Source organism: Heterocephalus glaber, unplaced genomic scaffold (assembly GCF_053883595.1).
Source record: "Heterocephalus glaber isolate CG9 unplaced genomic scaffold, H.glaber_assembly_v1.0 deba00001465, whole genome shotgun sequence".
Taxonomy (NCBI): domain Eukaryota; kingdom Metazoa; phylum Chordata; class Mammalia; order Rodentia; family Bathyergidae; genus Heterocephalus; species Heterocephalus glaber.
The window spans coordinates 29,365,390-29,382,049 of record NW_028258312.1 but is presented as its reverse complement, the minus strand read 5'-3'; the positions used below and the strand labels follow the sequence as shown (position 1 = coordinate 29,382,049).

Sequence of the window (16,660 nt, the reverse complement as noted above, 5' to 3'; positions counted from 1 at the left end):
TCTAAGATTGCATGATTTGTTTGTTTGCTTTTGTTTTTTGAGACAAGGGCTTGTCGTGTAGTTCAGGCTGGCCTTTAAATTCATTATGTCGCCCAGGGTAGATTTGAACTCTTCATCCTCCTGCCTCAGTTTTCTGAGTGCTGGGATTGCAGGCTTGAGAGTGCATGATTCCAATGATATTCTCCAGGATAGGGAGTTTTGGAAAACATCAATATTATTACTTCTCATTTCTTTAGTATGACAATTACATGAAGTGATTGAGTATACATATGAAGAGTCTCATATCCTGAATGTTTTATAATAAAATTTTTTCACATTTTGTCTTAAAGAACAAATTACTAATGTATAACTAATACACACTGAAATAAATTCAGATATTTTGATTATTAGCTTCACAGTTGAATATAAAATATTTTCTCAACACTTAGCATAGTACCTGGGATCTAGCAGAATCTAAATAAATATGTATGTCTCACTAAGCGTGTTTCAGAAGTCATTCAATTTGTGAGAGATTATTTGGTTCTCTGTAGTCAGTGACAGTGAGGAACATTAGACTTGTCTGATTCAAAGGGCTTGGGGACCAAAGAGCTGGCTTTAACATTTGCATTTAGGGTGTCCTTCTCATCACTCTTAGTACTTTCCAACACTACCAACCAGTTCTGCAATTCTCTGCCACTAACTGGATGCCTGACAACTCAATTCTGTTAGTGCCTAGAGCAGCAATGGTGAACCTTTTAGAGACAAGTGCCCAAACTTCAATTCCAAACCCACTGATTAGCACAACTGCCAACACTGCAATTAAGCCTGAGCACTCAGGTTTTAGTTTAGAAAAAAACAACTGTTATCCAATGCTTAGCTGCTGGGGTGACTTGGCTGGGATGCCCACAGACAGGGCTTTGTGTGCCCTCTGTGGCATGCGTGCCATAGGTTCACCACCACTGACCTAGAGTTAGTGTCAGATTCCTAGGTTAATGGGTTCAGTCCCACGAAATCGCACCCCTTCCTCAGATGCCAGTTACAGGTCCCAAGCTGCTGGTCCTTCTGGCCGATAACTATAAAGCCCCATGACTCCCTCTTCAGATTTGACACTTTTGCTCTACTGGCCCACAAAACTCAAGAAAACATGCATTTCTACCTGTATGTAATAGTATAGTGTGAAGGTTACAGCTGAGGAACCACCAGATGGAGGAGACTCATAGCTTATGGTGTGGGGTGTGGGGTATGGGAAGTGGGACACAGGGCTTCATTCCCCTTGGGCTCTTTTACCCTCCCAGCATCTTGAAGTACTTCCTGACTTAGAAGGTCTCCAGATCTCCATCCCAGAGTCGTGAGTGGGAGTGGAGTGGGTGGGCTGGAAGTTCGAACCTCTAATCTTTTGGTTTTCCTGGTGACCAGCTCCTCCATTGAGGCCTTTTAGGGGGCAAGCCTAAGTCACCTTAGTAGTATAAACTCAAAGGAATTTATTATGAATAATAGGTCATTCCTATCCCTCAGGAAATTTCAAAGGTTTTAGAACTCGGTGCCAGAAACCAGGACAAAGACCAAATCCACACACACACACACACACGCACATGCACACACACACACGAGTCTGCCAAATTGTATACATCAGGAAAAGAAAAGCTCATAAATATTTTAATACTAAATTATTGACACATCATGAGATTAACAGAAGTTACCTTTGGCCCAGCAATGACAAGAGGTGCTCAGAGTGGTGAGTGGCGGCCGTGAACTTCCAGACGTTCATTAGTATGGCGAACTGCTGAAGTATGGATATGTTTTTTGGCTGGCTCTCTCTCTCTCTCGCCCCTCTCTCTGTTTGCTTAGAATCAGTTACTTAGTACTTAAAAAAAACACGAGCCAACAAATAAATCAAGGGATTTCTGCAAAAAACCAGGGATCTCTCAGTGTCTTGAGTGAGCAGAAGGGCAGACCGCCTCCTGATAGCAGTCGGGTTGTGCTGAGGCGACTCAGTTCACCGCGGTCCCCACCCCCATGCTGACAGTGCACACGGGCTGAGACCTGACCTGCATGGCCCTGGAGGCATGGCAACTTGCACTTTTGCTAAAGACAACAGGGCCTGATTTAAATTTTAGGCATAAAGTTTGAGTTCAGTTTGAGAATGTACCACCTAAGGGAATTCAAAATATAGTCCTTCGCTTCTATCTTAGAACTTCCTCCCACTACAATTGTCTGAAATATGTCCAGGGATGTGGTTGAAAATGACCTAGACTCAGAAATTGCAGCCTGGGAAATAAGTATATAATTATTCATGCAATTAGGATAAGTACTCATGTTCTGTTTATAGCCCTTACTATTATATGAACCACATGAAATTGCCATTTTATATGTTAAAATTTTAAAATTGGCAATTTTGTGATTCCTAAATATTTTTATATGGTTGAGTTAGTATCGACAATTGATGATCTGTTGTAGGGCATTTTTTTTTCCCTGCAGGATTGACTTTTATTTTTCTTGTGCTCCAATCTTGTCATTCACCGTCTTGTTTACCCTTAATAAATAGGCAGATAAATGGGTACAGTTGTAATTAACTGGTGGGTTTGTGAGTGGGGAAAAAGTACAGTGTGAGTGTTGTTTCTTTTCTATACAAGTGCTTTCAATTACATTTAGTTCTGAGCAACACATTTCCAGGGGGAAAGACTGCCTGTAAGCTTAGCTGATAATGTTTCATGGGAGCACCCTCTTTGGAAATTTAAATACGATCAGTGTCAAAAATTTTAAGGCTTAAGAAATCAGTTACAAAGTTCTCATTCAAAAATGACCATTGCTTAGTTAATGCTATAATTCATATACTTTTGTGACAGTCTAGAAAGTGTTCTAATTATAAGTATGCTCTTATTTTTTTCCTCTAAGGTCATTTGTAACTGGGAATGCTCTTTTAATGACCATGAAGGAGGTCATAGTCTTGGAACTTCGGGTCCAATTTTAAGTGTACTTTGGATCAAAGTCTTAAATTCTTTTAGGGGAAATTTATTCAAGTGTTAGATCACTTTATTGCTTTTTAATATCCTCTTCATAAGGTAAAAGAAAAGAAAGGAGGGGAAGTGAAATTTAAATAAATCACTGAAGCTAATGATAATTAATGGTGTTTGTAAAAATTAAGCAGAGGAAGTGACCAATAAAGTGCCATTCTACAAGCATCACAGGTAATTGAGACTAGACTGACCATTGCAGAGTTGCCTTATCTTTTAGACTTATAGTTCTAATGTTTTATTCTTGAAGTATCACATTAATTTAATGCCTTCCTTGAACAACTGTATGTTACAGGTTTTTGAACAAGATAATGTTAACAATTTACTACTTTAGGATGACCAGCCATCTGTATTAAAACCAGAAAATCCCAGCTGCCATTTTGAAAATTATTAGGATGAAGTTAATTTTGACACGGGTTATAGAAGTATGTAGATAACCTGTCAGTTCTCTACCCTTGAAGTTTAAAAACTTCCAACTCGAAGTTATTTTAGGAAAGCACATTTTTCTTGATATTTTCATTGCTTTGGAAATTTGAAGGTAAATTCAATTTGTGGACATTTAAGAAAAAAATCTTATTTTACTACTGTAAACACCAACCATCAAGTGGACATGCTATTAATACTGGAAATGCTGGGAATAAACGATTACTTTTAAAATATCCTTAATGTAGGAGCCTTACAAAAAGACACACATGAATAGTCAATGCTTTAAAAAAATAGCAAACGAATACATAATAGTCCTTTTATCTTTTAGTGTTCCTGCACTGATTTGTGATGTTTTTCTTGTCAGAGTAAATAGTAGTGGTGATTACATGAGTATTTTTTCCTTTTTATCTAGCAATTATGTACATCCTTGCCTTTGAATTTTGTAATATAACTTTAAGAAAAGTCTTTTGATTTGCAATTAAATTTTCATTCTTTTTCAAAAATAAGATCAAAGGAAGTAGTGTGACCAAGAGTCTAATTAGGACTATTAACAGCTTGCGCTGTGTGCTAATCTTTATCCTGAACTCACATTAGATATCAGCCTACTTTTCTCAACAAGGGGGCACTTAAGTTAATTGCTTCATTAGAAGCGTACATTTAGCCCTTCTGATCTGTAAGTACAACTCTTTGGCAGAGCTGCGGAAGTTTGGACACCTGCAGCCCAAGCAGCTTGAAAAGGAGCCACCACTGACTATGAAGGGAAATAAAAGCAGCTCAAGTTCAAAATGGTGTTACCAATGATTCAGTGTTGTCGCTGAGCTGACCTAAGAGTTGGCTTCTGTACTGCTCCTTATCAGCATCCAAAAGGGCACACAAAATTCTTTGTAAACTAATTTAAAAAGTGTCTTGTTTATTCAGAAGCAACTGTGAATGGTATTTGTTCAGACCGTAGATCACATCAACTGCATACCAGCCAACAACTTATTTCTCTTCTAAGAGAGAAGCCAGCTATCAAAGACACAAAGTACTAAAGAGAAGCTTCTCAATTCTCAACTGTTCTGAGCGCTCAATAAAGCCACTGATGTAAAGTGAGGGTGGGATGAAGTGTTTCCACCTGCACGCTTGTGTTAGCCCTTAGCTCTGACCGGGAGAGGTGCTGATACCAGCGTGGCCTCAGTGCCCTCAGTGCCCTCAGAAAACAAAACGCAGGCTTTCTTGCGGCCCTAATCAGGCAGTCCCTCTGAGGAGGCTCCTCCAGAAGGCTGGGGCAAACACTAGAGCTGTCTTCATTTACAGGCTGGGCAGAGCAAAGAAGTGGTTGGTCCGCTCTTGCAGAATGTTAAAGCCCATTCCAAGTGATTCTTTCTTCTGTTTATTGGCTGATCCTGAGAAATTTAATTTTGATATTTAATGAGAGGGTGACCCCAATAAGTATCAGAATGAAGCCCTTTAAAAACTCAAAGAGCACATTTTCAAAACATTAAGACTTGATTTAAAGGAAACATTTCTGAGGCAACTGAGGGAAAAATATAGGCTACTGGGTTGTCACCTGTGAATTGCTAACATGTGAGATGCGGTTCACGTGTGGCCAACAAATTTCAAATCCAAGTGCACTAAAATTAGGAGGCTCTTTAAAGCAAAAATCATTTAATTTTGTCATGAGTTCCTAGAATTAATTATAAAATTGGAAAATATTTTAAATATTAATAACTCAAGGATATTTCAGAAACTAATTTAATCTCCAGTTTCTTTTTTTTTAAACATTATTGAGATTAAGGGCTTTTACTGTAAAAGTAGAGTAAGTGACAGGCATCTGTAATATTGAATTTATTTATTTATTTATTTTTTCCTTTTCTCATATTTTTCTTTTCCCTTCTTTCCTTTCCCCTACCCCTCCCACTTCCCCTACTCCTTTAGACCTTTTCCTATCACACAATATCAATTATACATTTTTAAAATTACAGTATCAAGATCTAGAATTACCACAGATTATACAGAATTTAAAAGGATATAGAAAGCATATTACAAAATCTTTTTTGAAATAAATTTGACAACTTCTAAGAAGTACCTTGGAAGTCAAATTATTGAAGCTGACTCTGGAGGAAATATAAAATTTGAACAGCACCTATTAAAGTATATTCCTAGCTTGAAAACCTATCTATATGACAACAGCAGGCTCATATACATTTTAACTTATAAATTATATCAAACAAAGCAGAAAAAAGAAGGCACACTTCTCCCCTCATTTTAGGAAATCAACATTGTGCTAATACTAAAACTGGATAAAGATAATAGAAGAAAAAAGTATGAACATAGATAGAAATTTGTTTAACAAAACAAACTATTAGAAGTCAGATCTGGCAGGATGTAGAAAGTGGTTTTATTATAGGGATGGCAGGGTTGGTTCAGCATTGGAAGATCCACCCCCAAAAGTCATCATTTAAACAGAGGAAAGGAAAAAGCCATATGATCCTGGGAGAAAAAGTATTGGACTAAATTCTACAACTGTTCATAGTAAAAGCTATCAGGAGACTAGAAGTAGAACAGAACCTCCTCAACAGATAAGCCGTATACTCCATACTTCCAGCAAAAATGCCTTATATGAATGGAGAAGATACAATGCTTTCCCCCTAAGGTGGGGAACAAGGGCGGATATGCTTACTCTTCACCTGTCCATTGGGCTTTGAAACATAGGTCCAAACCAAAATAGTCTGCCAATAAAATGACACAAGTAGGATAGGATTGGCAAGGTAGAAGTAAAATCTTTATATGTAGATGAAATGATCATCTACAGAGGAAATACTAACAAATCTCTAGGATCCCCTAAAACTTGTATTTGAATTTAGCAGGATTAGAAAACAAGGTATATATAAAAATTCAGGTCTGTGTATACTTGCTATAAATGAAGAATTGGATATTGAAATTTAAAAGTTATGTACAAAAGGACCTAGAAAAGTAAAAAGAAAACAGTGTTGAGAGACATTTAGTACCTAATTTTAAGACTTCCTCTGAAGCTACGGTAATTAAGACAGTGTTGGTGTAAGGAAAGACATATAGATCATTGGAATACAACACAGAATCTAGAAATAGAACCATACATACATGGTCCACTGAGTTTTGAAAGATTATTTAACATTAACAATTTATAGAACATAAACTCAATTCAAGAGCAGAGGAAAAGATAGTGTTTTCAGCAAATGCCTATAATACTGAATTTAAATGAATTTGTCTCTATAATTAGCAATTTGTCACTTTCAAATAGGGTTAAAAAAATAGAAGAACCAATGAAAACCACTGCTGTTTTAGAGCAATTCCAAATGCAGTATTTTGCCTTCACAAAATTAACACTAGCAATAGGCATGGTTCTTGAGGCACGTTTGAGAAGGGATAATCTAAGTGTGTGTCCATTTGTGTGTGTTTGTATACAAATACTATGGAGGGAAAAGTTTCATGAGTGTAACATCAAACCCCTCCCATAAATTATAAGTTTTGAGCCCATCAGAATTATGTGAGCCTCTAACTAAATGTGATCTTCAATGACTGGCATCAGAAAACAGTAACACACATTTTCCAGTAATTTTCAAATTTAAGGATTACAGAGCATGTGAGTAATTTACTGCATATTGAGTGTATTGACTAATTGATCTAAACATACAAATGGATAAAGCATTTCAGAATTAAGCATATCTAGGAAAAGAGGGCCTCATTGTAGGAAAAGTTTTTACTAAATTAAATATTTAAAAATATCTTTTTATATGCAATGATTATGATCTCAAATGTACAAAATTAAATATTTTACATTTTTACATGCTTTATTGAGGGGGCTGTAAATATTGTTTTGTAATGTTGTCTTTTAGTGGGAGAAGAATAAATTGTTTTCCAAGTAAACTTTAGACAGAAAATAGAATTATTGTTAATTTGCCAATTTGGAGGGGTCTTATACTCTTAATTTTAGACTGTTTTTCTTTCATTCTGGGATTTTTCTTTGGATTTCTATGTCCTTTAATATAAGAGGGTACAACTCTAGTTCTCTATAATTAACCATCTTTTTCTGTACTCAGAAGGTAGAAATTTATAGTAATTTAGCCCTTGCTAAAAACACTAACAAAACAGTTGTTTCAATTTTTATATTCAGTATAAATTGAAAATAAAAAGATGTTGTCTTTGTGAGACTATAATAGTTCTCTTAAGTAGTGGGCAAATTAAAACTCATGATTTATAAATTTTTCATTGGTAATATTTTTAATCACTTATCAACGAAATGACAATTTTCTTTGTTTTTATACATAATATATACGTCTATATTTATATACATTTGAAGCAATTTCATACTATCTTTTTGCAAGTTAGAAAGTAAAAATATTCTCTTAGCCTTTTTTTAAGGATCATCTAGAAGAGATTCATGCTTTGCAATTAAAAAATAACTCTGCCTACTAGTTTTTCATATTGAAGTATACTCGTTTCTGGTTTCAACTTTTTATAATGCTCATTCCCTACATATTTGTGACTTTTATGTTATTTGTTTAGTTTTACTTTTTAGCTTCTACACTTTGTTTCTTTTAATGAAGCGCACATAAGCCTCAGGTATTCTAGTATTAGAAAAAATATAGTTAGCGGGTTTGAACTAACTAAAATATGTCATGCGAGAGTCTGGTAAATTTGAAGTCAATGCAGCCAAGTTTCTAGGGTGATTTACCAGAAGAATCGCTTTAGAAATCGTAGAGCAGGAAGCATTAGAAATGAGCGTGGAATCCCTCTACAGCCCAGTTTCACTGCGTTCCCTCCATTGCTCCCCAAGCCTGTCTGTGTGGATGCGCTGGGCAGTCACGGGCTTTTGGGGAAGTGCTTAGATCCTGAGGGCTGTCACCGCATCCAGCCCAGTAATCCGCTGGTCAGATGGGGATCTGGTGGCACTCTCGGGAGGGAGAGGAAGGGGGCGTGGGACTGTCACCTGCTCCCCGCCCACCCGCTCCGCACCAGATATTCTGCCTCTCTGCAGGTGTAGAGGCAATGGAGCCAGCTTGCCATGTACTGAAATCACTGAGACTGTGAGCAGAAATAAATCTTTCCACACTTGAGTTGTTTATGTTGGGTATTTTGTCACAGCAACAGAAATCTAATACCCTGCTTTCCCTTTTGTTGTTGTTTAAGGAGCATTGCTAGGCTGGGCAGATTTTTCTATGGATTCTTCTGATTCCCTCGTGACTCTCACAAGGATGGAGCTTGGAGGTGCACACCCAAGTAACACTGGTGATTGGTGTCTATGATAGGCTTCTCACGGCAGCCCTTAGAGGTCTGTGCCTGAGTTTACTTTGTTCACCATTCTATGTAAATGATTTAAATCTTTAAAAAGAGATTTATCAAATTTTAAATGACAGAATCATGATTGTAAATATATTAGATCGAAGAATATAATCACTATTCAACATAATTTGACAAACCAAGTAAAAATATGAAATTATACCCCTTCCAAAAATCAAACAACAATAACAAAATTACAAACCTAAGATGGAGTAAATTTGACTTAGCAATAATATGGAAACCTAGGTTTAGCTGATATTAAACTCAAATAGAATTCTATAGAATGATATATTTCAAATATAAAACAAAACACCCAAACACTTAAACATTCTCACTACCATTAAAAACAATAATTAAAATAAAATTTGATATTTCCTTGAAATTATAATTGTACAATGACATGATGAAAGGCCATCTTTTCTGAATAGCACGACTGGAGTGTCAGATAGGGCTTCGTGGACTCTGCTTTGCGTGGTAGAGGTGAACTAGAACAAATGCTGAGAGGAGTAATTAATGTAGTGAGGGTGTTAGAAATCATGTTTTCTAAGGGAGGTTTTAATAACCTGCAAACGTCTATCCTTAAGAGAAGGCCTACTATGTATAAGAGGACTTAGACTTTATAGGATCCCAAGTGATACTGTTAGTAAAAATTGGTGATGGGTTTGAGATCATTTTAAGAAGCTCCAAGGAGCAGTATTAGTGGAAGACTTACTTTGGGATCCCTTTTGGAATCCCAGGTAGGACGTTCAGTCATTAGTCAGCCATGAAGTCTAGGAGACACAGTTGGAAATTTCTTTCTTATTGCTTGTTCCAGAAACAAGACTGGGTTATTTTGTTTCCTTTGTGTCTTACAATTGTAGAATATGGACCTGTCATCTGATGGGGGACCAAAAAATAGTATTGGTTTTCTTTTAGAGTAATCTTAGTAGTTTCTCATGTGGTAATGCTTGCCATAGCTAGAACCTCTTTTTATATCCCTGTCAGGATCTAACTCTGTTTTTTCACCTACTAACTTTATTTAATTAGTTAATTTTGTTACAGGGCTGGGGATCAAACCCAGTATGCTCCGAAAATGTTCTGCCTTTGAGCTACACCCCCAGTCCCTTGATAACTTTTAGAAACTAGTTTCTTAGAGGCCTTATTTTCCTTAACTTCAGCTCTGTTAGATTTCACAAAGTTTAAGTCCTCGCACTACACTTTACCTTCATGTTTTGAGTTAAACTTCACCTCCTTTTTCACTCATATAATGGGAATACTAATAGTTACCCTATTCATAGGGTTCTGGAGAAGGTTAAAGTGTCAATATACGTCAGGGTTCATTGCTGGATTATCATTCAGGCACTAAGAATGCGGTATGAAACTCTACCCAGGTGTAAAAGAAAGACTTTTCCATATGTCTAGTATAGGATGTAAACTAATATTTGTGATAAAACCCATGTATGTCTGTAGATAAATATATAGAGAGAAAATGGAGAGAGGAACATAGTTCGTTTTGGGAATGTGAAATTAGTGGTTTTACATGTAGACATCCCCCTCCCCATGGTGCTAGATAGTAAATCCACAGGTGCGCTACCACTGAGCTAGATCCCTATCCCCTTTTCAAAAAATTGAGACAAGGTCTTGGTGAGTTGCCCAGGTTGGCCTTGAACTTGGGGTTTTCCTGCCTCAACCTTCCAAAGAGCTGGGGTTACATGTATGCACCGCTGTTACCACCTTAAATGTGGATTTCTGTAAACATTAATAAAGTTCTTGAGGAGCTGCAAAGTAATAACAGGTGGATGAGGAGGAGGATTGTCTCAGATGGGATTCCCTTCTGGCCCCATGTTATATATTAATTCTTTTTGGCCGTATGTAATATGGGATGGGAAATGTAACATATTTTATGGTAAAATACAGATAGCATCTTTCATTGTTTTTGTTTGCATTTTTGGCAAGCTATTATTTATTTTTTAAAGAAGTCTGAAGAACAGTGCTTTCAAATAAATAGTTTCATGTTTTAGAATGCAGTCTTGACATTTCCAGGCTATCTTCTATTGCTTTTACTGTCCTAAGATTGGGCCAGATGTCTCCAGGACAAAAAGATAATTAACTATCGGTGACCATGTGGTTGGAATGGCAACTAAACCCAGCTTTCAACGGTGTTTACTAGGATAGTGTGTCAAGACTAGTGCAGGGAACCAGAACAGGCTTCGATCACCTCACGATAGTTTAAACAAAGAAAATTCTTTTCTTTTCCTTTCCAGATTTCTAATTTTTCTATTAGATCAGAGATTCACCATTAAAACTGTGGATGGAGAGTTTAGTGCAGTCATAGAGCAGTAACCTAGCAAGCACAAGGCCTGCGTTTGATCTCTAGCACTTGAAAAAATATTGAAAAAGCAAATGCCTATTGTCATGTACCGAGGCTTTTTTTTTTTTTTTAAAACTAGGGAATTGTTTTTTTAGAACGTTCTTTGATTTTTTTATAAAATGTATTTGTAGCCATATCTATATGTGAATAGATTGTTTAGTAGATCTTAAATCAGTGTAAGGGTATGACATTTGGACCCGTGAGGAATTTACTTTCAAATACCTAAAATTAAATGCTACCAAAGAAATGTAAGACATCTGCTCTTAAAAGGAAAACAATGTTGAGAGAAAGAAGGCCTAGCTAATAAGGAGACATACCATCCTTACTGATTTGAGGGCTCAGTATTGGAAAGATGTCACATCTTCACACATTATTCTTTTAAATCGCGAGTAGGTGCTTTTTTAGAAAGTGACAGTAGGATTTCAAAATTCATGTGGAAATACAAAGGACTAAGATTAATCAAAATGATCTTGAAGAAGAACAAAGGTGGCAGGTTTTACAATATCAATTGTCGAGACTTGTTCTAAAACTAGTTAGGATAGGGTGAAGGTAGAGTGTGGTTATGCAGACTGACCAAGAGGATTGAGAAAAGAGTAGCGTGATACACACAGTTCCAGGTGGACTGGAGAGCTAACCTTGCGGGGCAGAATCGTAATGCTTTCGGGTAACACAAGGGTGCCTCTTCGTGAACTCTGGTTTCTTAAGCAGTATGAACCATAATATAAGAAAGTTGATGAATTGTTCTTCATAAAATTAAAAACTTTTCGCAATAGAAAGCTGCCATTAGGAGAGTAAAAAGGTAAAAAAGTGGGAAAGGGTGCAATACCTATGCATAAAAGAATTCCTATCCAAAATAAAGAACAAATTAAAAAGGAAAATAAAAGCAACTTAATAAGCACATTGATTAGAAAAAGACAACTTAGTAAAACTGTTGAGAAGCCTGAGCAGCAGCGGCTACACAAACTAGAATATCCAACTGTTCAGTTAATAGATGGAAAGAGTTCAACATCCTCGACTTGTCAGGGAAATGTGAATTAAAACCACACTAGATACTATCACACAGCCATCAAAATAGCCGAAATGAGAAAGATGGCAAATATCTGCAAGGATATGGAGGAATTAGAATTCTCATGTATCTGTCGTAAATTGGTACAGCCTTTCAAAGAAGCTATTGGCCGCGTAGTACCCAAATAAACACCTGGGTATTCTCTGATCCAGCAGTGCTACCCGCAGCTGTATTCCCAACAGCAGTGCACACGTGCACACTGGGGTGTTTAGGGCAGCACTGTGTGTATAGTCAAGGGCCTATTCGGAGGGAAATGGTAAGTGAATTTGAATATATCTATGTGATGGAATGTTATGCAGCTTTGAGAATGGTCATAAATGTAAGACACAACATGGCTGAACTTCTCAAACACAATGAACAAAAGAAGGCAGGCCCGATATAGAACACACTGTGCATGTGTATTTCCACTCCGAGCTCTGAACTCTGCTAGTGACTGTGGGCGGGGACAGGTGGAGAAGCTTCCAATGAGTTCGGAGATGGTATGTGTTCTCAGAACTTCTCCCATGGGTGTGTTCACTTGTAAAATTCATCATCTGTATTGCTTGTTGTGTGTACATATCTGCCTGTAGATTACACTGCTTCGATGAAGCAATTTTAAAAGTAGTTGGGAAGTGTAGTGTTCTCATGTTGTGGTTATTGATCTCTTACAGGGTGCTCCTGACTTGGGGGACTGTGTTTGAGTCCCCAGGCCTGGGCACCCATCTCTTAGAGAAGGCAACTCTTAGGCTCCTAGATTTTCTCTTCCCATGCTTTGTTCTTACTTTTCTTCTTAATCTTACAGTCTTTCTGCAGATGGGGACTAAGATGCTCTGTCAGGTGTATCCTCAGTAACCACAGTCACTTTCTGGTCCTGAGGTCACTCTTGGGTCCTTCACACTGGTTCTTGAGACCTTTTTTTGTTGTTGTAGTAAAGGAGGCTATTGCCTCTTTGAAAGGAAAAATAAAATCTGATCTCCCTGTTGTTGAGATGATAATTTTTATTTAGCCCCATTACTTGTGCCCGTCATTTGGGCTCTGCTTTTCTCATCTGTAAAAACCATGATTCAGTGGTGAACAAAAGTGTGATTTACTGAGATCCGTGGTTGGCTCTATTGTACAGTATTTGGCTTAACTTGCTTCCTTGATGTTTGCATAGTGGAGAGGCCAGTACAGAAAACATTATCATCTGGTATAGTTTCTTGTGAAAAATGTTAATTTTATTCTTCTGTTACAGGTATCCAGAAATGGAGAGAAAGATAAGCAGAATCTATCTTGCTTCCAAACCCAGTGTAATTCATTTTTTACAAGTGTCTTGGGACAAAATGCTAGGATCTGGTTTTGTTATTACACTTACCGATGGTCAGTCAGCGTGGATTGGAACAGGTAATATTTAAAGACAAATTTTTAAAAGTAAAGTTTAAATAATGTGCTATTCTCCAGTCCTCAGTGATGCTTCAAATTAAAGTGCTTCTTCAATATATGGGAATAAAACTAATACTGCTTTTACTTGTATGACTGTCCAGTTTTGTATACAAATTTATAATTTTTTTCAGTTTTATATATGCAATTTTTGTATAGAAGGGTTTGTAATACTTACTGCTGTAAGTAGAAAAATAAGCATGTGCCCCAGCTAATACTGGTTGCCGTGTAGTCTGGTTACTTGGATTTATGTATTTAGTTTTTGTATCGGGGATCGAACTCGGGTCCTTGCAGTTCTGGGGCAGGAGGTGTAACCACTGAGCTAAATCCCCCGGCCCAGGGTACTTGGATTTGGCTAGAGTTTTAAAATGGTCTCTTTACTGAAAATATAAATACTACTTTACCATTTATCTCCTCTCAAGACCTCAGGGAAGGGGGAGGAGGCAGGGGAAGTGGGTTGGTAGAATCCAGAGTTTGTGTTGGATTGTGGGTGTGGGTGGAACTGGTGGTTTTCTTTTTCCTTACTTCATCCACGTATAGTTGGAATTATTTTCCAAGGAGCAGGTCCTACATCTGTAACAAAACTAAACAGAACCCTACCCTAAATCTTTGTGATGCGAGAGTCAAAGCTACACATGGTATTCTGGTTGTTTTATGAAATAGAGGTTTACTTTTTCTTAAGTCTTTGTTTAAAGTCTTTTGAAGATAATGATGAAACAAGCATGATAGCACTCCCTCTGATCCTTGTACTTCGGAGGCTGAGACAGGAGGATCTCTGCAAGTTCAAGGCCAGCCTGGACTACATAGTAAGTTCAAGGCCAGCCTAGGCTACATTGACCCTGTCTCAAAAACAAATAAGCAAACAAAATATATGCTGATGATCCTCAAATCATATATGAAGCACAGAAGGTATATAGTCAAGAAATTCAGAATTATGTTTTATACTCCTGTAACAAAATTTTAAAGCTCTTCTAAAATATTTTATTGAAATATTAAAAATTTATTTCTGTAATCATACAATAGTATTTCTAGAGTTATGCTGTGCGTATTTTAAGTAAAATAATTTAATGTTAATTTACATAACATTTGTTTTAACTTTCATAATAGTTCCCTAAAACATCTTACTATAATTATTATATCATCTTTAAAATTTAAGTAGATTCTGAAATTCTTTTTCTTTCTTGAATGTTACAAATTCAGTTATGTGACAGTCAAACTGAATTTAAACTTGCAGGTTTGTTTGTTTTTATTTGTCTTTCCACAACAGTCTAAAAAATGCCAATGTAGGCATCTTTGTGAAATATGGAGGTCCCAAGGGTGATATCTGCAGTCCTCAGCACGGTATCTATGCGAGCTGTCAGTTTCAGTGTTGGAGAAACCAGTTGTCATGGGTTTTGCAGTGTGAGGGAAGAGAAGGGTTTTCAGGTAGGCCCCCCACCCCGTATCCCCAAGATTGGATCCAGAGGACAGTTTGTGTTTAGGGAGGAGAGGGAGCCTACAGCCAATACCAATGCCTAGACAATACTGTAATGCTGGGGTGTTTTTGATTGAAAGAATCAAAGGATATCTTAAATTTGGAAAACTAGTTAAGAAAATAAAAAGAAAGCAAACTATTCACTTCATCTTTACAGTTGACATTGATCATATATTCAGTATATTCTACCATTTGTTTTGTAGCTAATGGAATTTAGTGACAAAAATGTAGTATCAAACGTTCATACTCTCTGGTGGTTCATTAACATTTTGACTTCCTGTATCGAATAACCTCTTAAGCAGAGAATTTTATAGTGGTCTATATGGTCATTTTATTTTCAAAGGTACCTAGTAAAGTTCAAATTTCACATATGTTTTATGCTCATTGCTACTTATTTCTGTTTTCTTGTTTAAATTTTAGGAACAAAAATAGGCAAGCAAATAATAAATCATTGCTTCTATTTTCAGTTAAGGCACAGTGCATTTGTACAGTATGGTACTTCACAGATAGGAGGTCACAACATAATTAAGAACATTGAAACAATTACATAATTGAAACATGAAAATAGACTTCCTTCCTGCTCCTCATCCTGTTTTGTGCTTTTTTTCTTTCATTTTGTTCAACTTTTTGATTACTGCAACCTTCAATTTGGACAATATTTTTTCTCTTTTCATTTGAGTGAAATTAAAAGGATGTGTGGTTCCTTTTAATCTCCCACGCACCAAATTCACTGACTTCTGTCCCAGCAGCAGAGCTTTAGCTAATGAATGTGTTGCACAGCTAATTACTGTGCAGCCTGTCATCACTTCGGCATTCGAGAGGATTGTGTGCAGGGTCGTCACAGAGAGGGTGAACGACTGATGACCACTGTACGACTTGTAAGAATTGCTGCCGGCAGTGAGAAACTCGTACCCCCATCTCTGGAGCAGTTTTCAGTTTACTGAAGAGTAATCAAGCTTTGGTTATACTTTCATTATCAAGCGATTAGATCCACTTCAATTGTCCTAAACATAGATTTTGATGACTTCCATGGAAATAATCTGACAGAGCTCAGTGGAAAGAATTTTAATAAATGAAAGAATGAAGTGGGTTTATGATGATAACCTCCGAAGGGGGCGATGACTCTGTGTGCCGTCCTGGTTAGAGGTGCCCAGCCAGAAGGGAGCCTCTTCTTCCGCTCCCTCTCTCCGTTTGCCTACAGACGGCGAGAAAGCGAGACTTTCTTGACCTCCCGCCATCTGTGAACAGGTCCTTGAGTTCTGGCCTGCTCACTTTTATGCTGTATTACGATATGGTTCAGCTGCATTTCTGATGAATTTTATGATTTCCATTGCTTTTATTCCCGGTTGCTGAAGTTTTAGGCAATGAATGCTTACAGCTGTGCTTTTTCCAGATGTTCTCAGCACAGAATTTAACTGGGAACAGGTTGTTTTGCCAGGATTGAAATTCTCAATAGGCAGTCAGATTTGCATTCACGTTTATAGACAATGTTCAAATGGGTCCTGGTAACTAGTACCTTTTAAATAGTTTTTAAGGGGGAATTGTAAATAAAAAGATGATTTCCTTTCATGTTATCTTCTCTGTCAGAAGTGAAGTATTCCAGAAGAAGTGCAGACTTCCTAGAGGGAGGCTAGAAGAGGCTATCCGAGGTG

General features: G+C 37.2%; 1 protein-coding gene across 6 annotated transcripts in view; it reads left to right on the top strand.

The window, feature by feature from the left end:
* Nucleotides 1-16,660, top strand: part of Xrcc4 (X-ray repair cross complementing 4) — a 251,841-nt gene that overhangs the window by 9,812 nt on the left and 225,369 nt on the right. For 5 of the 6 annotated variants that reach the window (XM_004841642.4, XM_004841641.4, XM_087181001.1 and 2 more), the window contains exon 2: nt 13,350-13,498. In XM_004841642.4, coding sequence (XP_004841699.1) covers nt 13,360-13,498 — 139 coding nt within the window. In that variant the 5' untranslated portion in view covers nt 13,350-13,359. Of the gene's footprint in view, nt 1-8,570; nt 8,713-13,349; nt 13,499-16,660 lie in introns of all 6 variants that reach the window. The other variant, XM_087181002.1, reaches the window with a different exon arrangement.